Below are 9,456 nucleotides of genomic sequence, written 5' to 3'. Positions count from 1 at the left end.
TCAGTTGTGGTATTGCAGGCTAACCAAAACATAAGATCCCGAGACGCTGTCTTAACAGAAAAGGGAAGGGCCTGCTGGAGGTCAGCTGGGGGGAGCTTGCCTAGCACACGTGAGGCTCCGGGTTCAAGTCCAGTCCTGTAGAAACAGGCAAGGTGGCGAATGCCTATAACCACAGCACTTGGGAGGTAGAGGCAGGAACATAAAACCCCATCTCAAAACAACAAAAAAAAATCTGTATTTCTCATGAAGAAGTTGTCAAAAAAAAAAAAAAAAAGAACAAAGCAGAGGTGACCACATGCTTGAGACAAACGAGCCTGATGACACTGTCTTATGGATACAGACGCTCACTTTCACATTAGAAAAATGGCAGGGGGTGGTGATGCATGCCAGCACTCGGTGGCAGAGGCAGGCGGATCTCTGTGAGTTCAAGGCCAGCCTGGTCTACAGAGAGAGTTCCAGGACAACCCGGGCTACACAGAGAAACCCTGTTTCAAAAAACAAAACAAAATGGAAAAACAAAAACAAAAACAAAAACCAAACCAAAAGAAAGGACACCGGCAAGAGCTCTCTGTCACAGGATTAACGTCCCACCACTCCGCTGACGCTCTGCCCTCTGCACTCCCTAGCGATGGGAGTTCACACTGGTCTCCAACAGGGGCCAGCACTGAGCTTCAGACTTCAGACTGCGGCTGAACTCCGTGTCTGGCAGGATCTGAGGGTGCCACACAGCTTGGGCCAATACAGGGGCTGGGATTCCACTCCAGGGCCTGGTCGTCCATCACGCCCCCTCCAACATTCACATAGCCGGGTTCCAGAAGACCTTCAGTCTCCAGTCATGACCCCTTCAAGGGCAGCCATCAAGCGGAAGGAAGCAGCAGCCAGCAAGTGTGGAAGGCTCCTCCTACTTCAGAATGACGTGATAGCCATCACTGCCTTCTGCTGTAAAAAGACGGAGAGAGAAGGAGTGATCTTTGTTGTTGTTGTATTTGTTTTCATGAGACAGGGTTTCTGTGTAGCCTTGGCTGTCCTGGAACTAACTATGTAGATGAGGCTGGCCTCAAACTCACAGAGATCTCCCTGCCTTTCCTTCTGAGTGCTGGGATTCAGCATTATTGATTTTCAGTATTTCCACCTCAGATTGGGCCTCTCAGGATGGGGCCTCACCGTAAATCAGTAAGGATGGCAATAGAACAACACACCTTGATCTCCTCATTTGCTAAGGGAGGGTGCAAGGCAACGGTGGCGTGGCCAGGGTGCTCCCCCCCCCATAGGTCAGGAAGCCACTTCACACACAGAGAGCCATGTCAGTAATGATGCCGCTCTCAGATGCTCTTCCCATCTCCCTTCTCAAGAGGGAGAATACCCCCGGGAGTGATGTGAGTTAGGAGGTTTGCTAGTCTGAAGCCAGCCTGCATTTCATAGAGACCATATTAAAAAAAAAAAAAAAACAGTCTCCACATTTTACCTCAAAAAGGTAAAACATTAAAGATCTTTTCGTTGTTCAGGAACTGGGATCCATCCCAAGGCCTTGTGTATGCTAAGCATATATCCACCCAAGTTAAAACCCACAGTCTGGAAAATCTTTAAAATTCCTTACAAAGGGGGCTGGGGAGTTAACAACCTAGTAAACTGCTTAAACTTAACTTGACAATAAAAACAATGTTAAAAATGTCCGGCACTGATGGTGGTGAGTGATTCTAATCAGAGTGTTAGGAAGGATAAAAACTTGAGTCCCACTGGCCAGTCAGTCTAACCTTCTTGGCAAGTTCTAGGTCAATGAGAGAGCTTGCATCAAAACAAACAAAACCAAAAACCTCAATGGAGCTGTAAAGGTGGCTCAGTGGTTAGGGACACTTGTTGACCTGGGTTCAGTTCCCAGCACCCACATGGCAGCCAGCTCACAATAGCTTTGAACTCCAGTTCTGACCAACACAGCCCCCCTGCTTGCACATGGTACACACTAGATACACTCAGGCACACACACGTGTGTGCACACAAAATAAATAACGTTTTAAGGGGTCGGCTAGAGAGATATCTCAGTGGTGAAAAGCCCTGGCCGATCTTCTAGATGAACACAGCTCAATCCCCAGCACCCATTTAGCAGCTCACAACACTTGGGACTCATCCCGGGTATCTGAGGCCCTTTTCTGGCCTTTCATGTGGTGCACAGATATACATGCAGGCAAAACAGCTATACACATAAAAATAAAACTTTAAATGTAATTTTAATAGATTTATATTAAAGTAGAAAAATAAATTTAAAAAGGTGGATAGTGCCTAAGTAACAGTACCTGAGACTGTCCTCTGGCCTCTACACATACATGTGGATACACCCAGATGCATGCACTCTCTTATAAAGATATTTACTTTGAGTTGGCAATAAGGTTCAGTGGGGTAAGGGTACTTGCTGCCGAATCAAATGACCTGAGTTTGGCTCCCAGAACCCACAAGGTGGAAGGACAGAACCAACTTCTGCAGGTTGTCTTATGACCTGTGTGTGCCACTGCACAAAATAACCCACCTCACAGACACACGAACAGACAAGAAGTGTTAAAGTATGTTCTACTATTTTATTACCTTTCATTGTGTCCAGAATAAAACAGGCTTCTTCCTGGAAGTTCTGTATCATCTGTAAAAAGCAACAAGATTTGTGATCATGCTGGGCAGTGGCGGCACACGCCTTTAATCCCAGCACTCGCGAGGCAGAGGCAGGCGGATCTCTGTGAATTCGAGGCCAGCCTGGGCTACAGAGTGAGATCCAGGACAGGCACCAAAACTACACAGAGAAACCCTGTCTTGAAAAGACAAAACAAACAAACAAACAAATAAGCAAAAACCCAAAACAAAGAAAAAAAGATTTGTGGTCATTAACACCCTGGTGTGCAGGGTTTATTTTGAATATGAGGCTTTTCATGACACTGTACTGAAGTAGAGATTAAGCTCTTGTTTCTTCTGAATAGTGTAAGAATTCTATGTTTACAACTAAGATCGTGGACAGTGTGAGAATAACACTGCAGCTCTAGTTAGCTTAGTTCAAAGGCATCTATTAGTCAGCAGGCTTCAAATTAAAGAGTCCATAAGTTCTGTAAGCCAGAACAACTAACGCTGAATAGTACCTTAATATCGCTTACTTTGGAAGGCTTTGGCAACATCTGAAACAAACTCAATAATTTTTCAAAATAGACTAGTTTGTAAAATTATAATTTATTTTAAACTAAAATAACTTTACTAGGGCCTTCCTTCCAAAACAACAGTAAAAGAAACAAAGCATTTTGGAAAATGTGGTGCTTAACACGTCATGATAAAAAAAAAAATAAATAAATGTACTTAACTTCCACCTCCAATTAGACCACTTTCTGTTCCACAGCCTTGAAGAAAGGCGAAGAGCATCCCATGAGCAACCCAGGGCAGCAACTGCCACAAATAAGCTCTATCAGCTGACCATGGACGCCTCAGAAGGGTTTGGGGAGCATGACCAAAGGAGCCAGATTTTTTTTTAATTATTATTTTACATGTTTGACTGTTTTACCTGCATGCTCGACTGTGACCACATGCATGCCTAGTGCCTGCAGAGGTCAGAAGAAGGTACTGGATCTCCTGGAGCTGCAGCTGCAGGAGGTTGCGAGCTGACATCTGAGTGCCTGGAACTGAACTTAGGTTCTCTCAAAGAGCAACCAGCAAGCTCTCTAAACCACTGAGCCTTCTCTGCAGCCTCTGTCCAGACTCCACCTTTAAAACCGATGGAGTGCTGAGTTTCATCAGCTCTCTGATGACGTACTGCGGTCAACACAGGTCCCAGGAGGTGAAAATGAACCCCTACGGGAGGATCACAAATTCCAGGGCTGCTTGGGCTAGAGAGCGAGGCTGTCTGAAAAGTAAAAGGAGGGCGGGCGAGAGCTCCGAGAGTGTGCACGCCAGGCATGCCCGTCCTGGGCTCTAGGCTCAAACCTAGCATTTCAAAGACAAAATCAAAGACAGGCCTTTCTTTTTCTTTCTTTCTTTCTTCTTCTTTTTTTTTTTTTCCTGAGACAGGGTTTCTCTGTGTATCCCTGGCTGTTCTGAAATTTACTCTGTAGACCAGGCTGGCTGCAAACTCTAAGATCTGCCCGCCTCTGCATCCAGAGAACTGGGATTAGAGGCTAAAACACTTCTTTCTAATTTCTGTGTTCCTCCCAACCATACCACACAGAGGGTTTGTCTACATGAGAGACTCCTCACTCCATGACAAAATGTGGCTAGGCCCAGCTTTATATAGGTAACCACAGCTGCTGAGAGAGCTCAAGAGTGTAAGAGCCTTGTCATAAAGTCTGGGGTTTTGAACAAGTTCCTCCTGAGGGCCATCTAGAACAGTAGTTGTAAAAGTGGAGCATGCACTTCCTTGGGTGAACCCCAAGACTTTGTCAGAGGTACAAAGACATGAACAGGCCCATATAGAGGACCTGACTACCAGATCTCCAACTTCCATATACCTTTCTCAGACCTCTACATTTGAGTGTCATGATGTCTAACTTGAGTGACCCAATCACAGTTGTCAAAACATGGATGACCTGAAGCAACATTATTATGTAATTTCTGGTACATAATATAGACGGTCAAAAATAAAACAAATTCAGTGATTCTGTTATAGCAAACCCCCATCCATTCCTGCCACTAGAAGTCCAAAGCACTATCCATTGTGTAACAGAGTCACCTCTCCATCCATCCCAATGTATCAATTTAGGAAAATCAAGTTCACAGTGCTTCCATCAGGGCAGGAAGTGGGACGGAACTGATGCTGAATTGTGTGCCATCTTCACAGTTGGGGGCAGCACTCAACTGCAGATGAATTACCCATGTCCGACTAGTATGGCGAAGGGATTGAGTGACTCCATCCATTTCTCTAATAGATGCCTAGGGGCTGGGATGAGGCCTAGCTGGTACAGTAATGGTCTATCAGGCAGTAAGCCCTAGGTTTGGCCCCAGCACTGCATAAACTAAGCATGCTCGTGCGTGCTGTAATCATAATCACAGCACTTGAAGATGGAGGGAGGAGGACCAGGAGTTCAGGATCATTCCAAAGTGCACAGTGAGTCTGAAGCTGGCCTGCCATGAGATCCCACCTTAAAAAAACTAAACCAGAAACTAACCACACCCACACAAGAGATGCAGGTCTAATTTCTTTTCTTCTCCTCTTTCGAAGTTTTAAGGATTAAGTCTAGTGCCTTCTGCATGCTAAGCATGTTTTACCTCTGAGCTGTACCTCAACCCTTTAACTTGATGTTTCATAAATACCAACTTGTTATTTTTGATCATCTCTGTGTGATAATTCTATTCAGAAGAAATAAGTTTTCAACTTTTCCTGGAACTCACTTGGTAGACCAGGCTGGCCTCGAACTCACAAAGATCCGCCTGTCTCTGCCTCCCGAGTGCTGGGATTAAAGGCGTGCGCCACCACCGCCCGGCAAGTTTTCAACTTTTATTGAAGCAAGTTATTTGGCTGAAACAAATTTTTGCTTCAAGGAAGTACAGGACAAACAATGGGATTTTCAAGCATAAAATGTAAATTTAAAAACAATGGGAGGGGCTAGAGAGTGGTCACAGGTGCTTGCTGCTCTCCAGAGGACTCAGGTTCAGTTCCTACCACTACCAGACAGCTCACAACCACCTGTGACCACAGCTCCAGAGGCTCTGACACCCTCTTCTGACCTCCACTTGTACACGTACACACACACACACACACACACACACACACACACACACACACACACACACCATTTAAAAAACAAGAACAAAGACAACTCTGTGGGAGCCAGGCTAGGACACACTTATAATCCCAGCACTTGGGAAGCACAGCCAGGAGGATCAGAAGTTCAAGATCATCCTTAGCTATACAAGGGGGTTTAAGGCTAGCCTTACCACAAAGACCCTATCTCAAAAAATGTAAAGCCAATGAAGACAGGCAAGGGGCCGGAGAGACGTTAAGTCAGCGGTAAAATACTTGCTGTGCACTGTAAGGACCGGAGTTTGGACTCCTAGCACCACATGAAAAGCTGAGCACAGTGGCATGTGCCAGTAATCCAGCAGATCCTGGAGCTCAGTGGCCAGCCTAGTGGAATTGGTAAGCTTCCAATTCAGCGAGAGACCTTGTCTAAAACCTAAGGGAGAGAGCGGCTGAGGAAAATGCTCAAACTCAACCTCTGGTCTCTACAAGCATATGCATGGGTGGGGCCACACCTGCATGCACATGCATGTGACTGACAGACAGACAGACACACACACACACACACACACACACACACACACGCATGCACAGAGCATACTTGTATTTTTTTAAATGAATAATTGTATTAAATCATTTAAAATTTTTTTTTTTTTTTTTTTTTTTGGTTTTTCGAGACAGGGTTTCTCTGTGTAGCTTTGCGCCTTTCCTGGAACTCACTTGGTAGCCCAGGCTAGCCTCGAACTCACAAAGATCCACCTGCCTCTGCCTCCCGAGTGCTGGGATTAAAGGCGTGCGCCACCACCGCCCGGCTAAAAAAATTTTTATGACTATGAATGCTTGCCTGCCATGTACATCTATGCATCATGTGCCTGCCTGGTACCCGTGGGGATCAGAAAAGTATGTCAGATACCCTGGGATTGGAGTTTTGAATAGCTGTGGCCCACCATGTGGGTTCTGGGAATCAAACCCAGGTCCTCTGGAAGAGCAGCCAGTGCTCTAACCACTGAGCCGTCTCTCCAGCTCCTAAATCACTCTTGTAATTTTGATTTCAGTTCCAGTACTGGGAAAAAACCAAGATTTGTATTTAGGCTAAAAAGAATGTAACCAGAATAATATCAATCTTTCTTTTGCTCTCCCTCAGGTTGGCACTAAACTGGCCAGGGATGGCACTACTACCTTCCAGATGTTGAATTATAAGCATCAGCTCTCCCTGCTTAAGCATTCTGTGTGTGGGGGTGGAAGGTGTGCCAGCATGCACATGTGGAAGCCAGTGGTTAACATCTGCTGTCTTCCTAAATTGCTTTTCATCTTTTTGGGACAGTCTTTCACTAAACCTGGAGCTCACCATCTGAGTAGACCGGTCAGTAATCTCCAGAGAACTTCCTGTCTCTGCCTCCTTAGTGTTGGGATTACAGGTACACGCTGCCATGACTGGCTTTTTACAAGGGTAGTGGGATCCTAATTCAGGTCCTTAGATCTGCACAGCAAGCTCTTTACAACTGAGCCATACCATCTCATTGTAAAATGGTGTGGCGTGTGTGTGTGTGTGTGTGTGTGTGTGTGTGTGTGTGTGTGTGTGTCTAGGAATGACAATTTTTACATTTTTTATGCAAGTAACAAATTACCATTGTTCAAACTTTTTTAAATTGACCTAAAAAATGTGCAAAGGATAGTTGTGTGTGTGCAAGCATGAGATGTTTGTGTTTGTGCGGTATGTTGGTATATATGCACATGTGTATGAGTACACAATCACACAGAGAGGTCAAACTCCAGTATCAGGTGGCCTCTGTCACTGCCCACCTTACTTTTTGTCTAAAGCAGGTATGGAGCTCACTTCCCGACCTGGCCGCAGCAGCTAGGTTGGCAGAGTGCAAGCACAGTGACCCTCCTGTGCTGGGGCTGCAGGCATGGGGGACCATAACCATCTCTAAAACCAAACCACACCACACCACGGTGCTGGCGTCCGACTCTGGTCCTCACGCCTGTGCAGCAAACACTCCTCATGGCGGAGCCACCTTGCCGTCACCAGTTTTGGGTTTTCATTTTTTTTCCCTTGGGGCGGGGTGGGTGACGACACCATCTCATGTAGACCAAGTGGGCCTTGAGATGAACTTGAATTCATGATTTTCCTGCCTCCAATTCTCCTTGTGCTGGGGCTACAGGGGTGTGTCACCACCCCCAACCTTATACATAATTTTTAAAAATTAAGAGGTGTAAGCAAACAACAAAATCTAAGCCAGACATAGTGTTTCATGCCAATACTGTCAGAAACCCAGGATGCAGAGGCAGGAGGATCATGTAAACCCATAAGTTCAGGGTCCATCAGGCCAAAATAGCAAGACCACATCCGTTAAAATTTTTTACAAAGAATTAAAATTAAAAACCTAAGCCTCTCTGTAGAAAATGGAGTCCAGCTCTGGCAGAGTGCTCCTGGCCTTTCCACGTGCCCTAACAAACCCTGGATGTAATTCAACAGGACTGAGAAACCGACCTCATCACTGATGAGCACATGGATTCCTGTTGGCCCTTGCTTGTAAATCTGGCTGATCTGGTGAGGAGAAATGCTGAAAAGCTGAGCAATTTTTTCTGTTAATTCAGCAGCTGTCAGTTCTTCGAGATAGATAGCGTGGTATACTGCAAAAGGAAGCACAGTGGTCAGTGCACAGGCCATCTGCATTTGCAGGTAACCTGCTCATTTTCCAGAGACTCTCAAATCACAAAGCCTGGCTTCAGATCCTGCCTCAGCTACCCTTTGCCAATGTGACCTGGGAAAAGTTACTCAACAAACCTAGCCATTCCCTCTTCTAAAGACTGGAGAGGAGAAAACCTATAGCACTGTGGACATTACTAGCTTTAAGAACTTAAGCATACAAAAAGTACTGGGACTAGCATGTGGCACAGATTTAAGAGCTCAACAAATGTGGGCAATTGCCATGACTTCTAGAACTAATGCTGAACTGGTCTAAACTCCCATCACACCTGCCCATGAGTTATTGCTTCCCCTTTCTTCCTACCTGTCCTGGGCTGCCCAGAACAACCTACCGAAGAAAGTACCATCCGAATCTCCGTCTTCCTGCTTCTGCTGTGGCTGTGGCTGCGGCTGCTGCTGCTGCTGCTGCTCCCTCAACTGTAACGATTCCTGACAGACATAAATGGTTAGCCTTGGACGCACCATCCTATGTGGGGAAGAAAAGGGACTGTCAGCTTTACAGTGTTTTCCCATGGTAAGCACACCCACAGTAGGGTCTGAGCCCCTACATCACTGTAGAGAGCAGAGATGAACTCAATGCAACTTGTTTCCTTATCTCTTGGTGGTGGGCTTTGTTTTTTAGGCTCCTTGGTTCCAACAGGAGGCGCCATTTAAGCTTCTAAACTCTGCTTTCCCAAGAAGTTAGGTGTGGGGATGGGACTGTTGGCCGGGCACGCTTCAGGCCCTGGGTTCTGTTCCCAGCACTGAAAGGGGAAGGGGCAGGAGTAGTAGGAGAGAGGGGAAGAGAACCCTAGTGCTAGCTTAGACATGGCAATTCAGGGGCCTCATTCTCCCAAGATGTCGTCACTAAACCCTGACTCTGACTGTTGCTCCTTTAAAGGACCATGTAGCTTCTGGAGTCAATGGAGTCTGGGAGCTTTGGAGTTATGGCTAGAAATATTTAACATGCAAGAGTCGCTGTTTTATAAAAGGGTCAGGTTCTAGAAATGCTGTTTACTTAAAAATACTATATATGGTGGGCGAGATGGCCCAGTTGGTAAAGGCT

The 9,456-nt window shown here is 45.9% G+C and overlaps 1 protein-coding gene across 2 annotated transcripts in view; it reads right to left on the bottom strand.

The window, feature by feature from the left end:
* Positions 1 to 30: 30 nt before the first annotated feature.
* The window catches only part of Tfcp2 (transcription factor CP2), a 44,622-nt gene continuing 35,196 nt past the window's right edge, over positions 31 to 9,456 (bottom strand). Inside the window, exons 12-15 of one of the 2 annotated variants that reach the window (XM_028874562.2) lie at positions 8,744 to 8,877; positions 8,193 to 8,335; positions 2,578 to 2,629; positions 31 to 939 (exon numbers count right to left, since the gene is read on the bottom strand). In XM_028874562.2, the coding sequence (XP_028730395.1) occupies positions 902 to 939; positions 2,578 to 2,629; positions 8,193 to 8,335; positions 8,744 to 8,877 (367 nt within the window). In that variant the 3' untranslated portion in view covers positions 31 to 901. The remainder of the gene's footprint in view (positions 940 to 2,577; positions 2,630 to 8,192; positions 8,336 to 8,743; positions 8,878 to 9,456) is intronic. The other variant, XM_028874563.2, reaches the window with a different exon arrangement.

This window comes from Peromyscus leucopus, chromosome 20 (genome assembly GCF_004664715.2).
Source record: "Peromyscus leucopus breed LL Stock chromosome 20, UCI_PerLeu_2.1, whole genome shotgun sequence".
Lineage (NCBI taxonomy): Eukaryota > Metazoa > Chordata > Mammalia > Rodentia > Cricetidae > Peromyscus > Peromyscus leucopus.
This window is presented reverse-complemented; position numbering and strand designations above follow the sequence as displayed.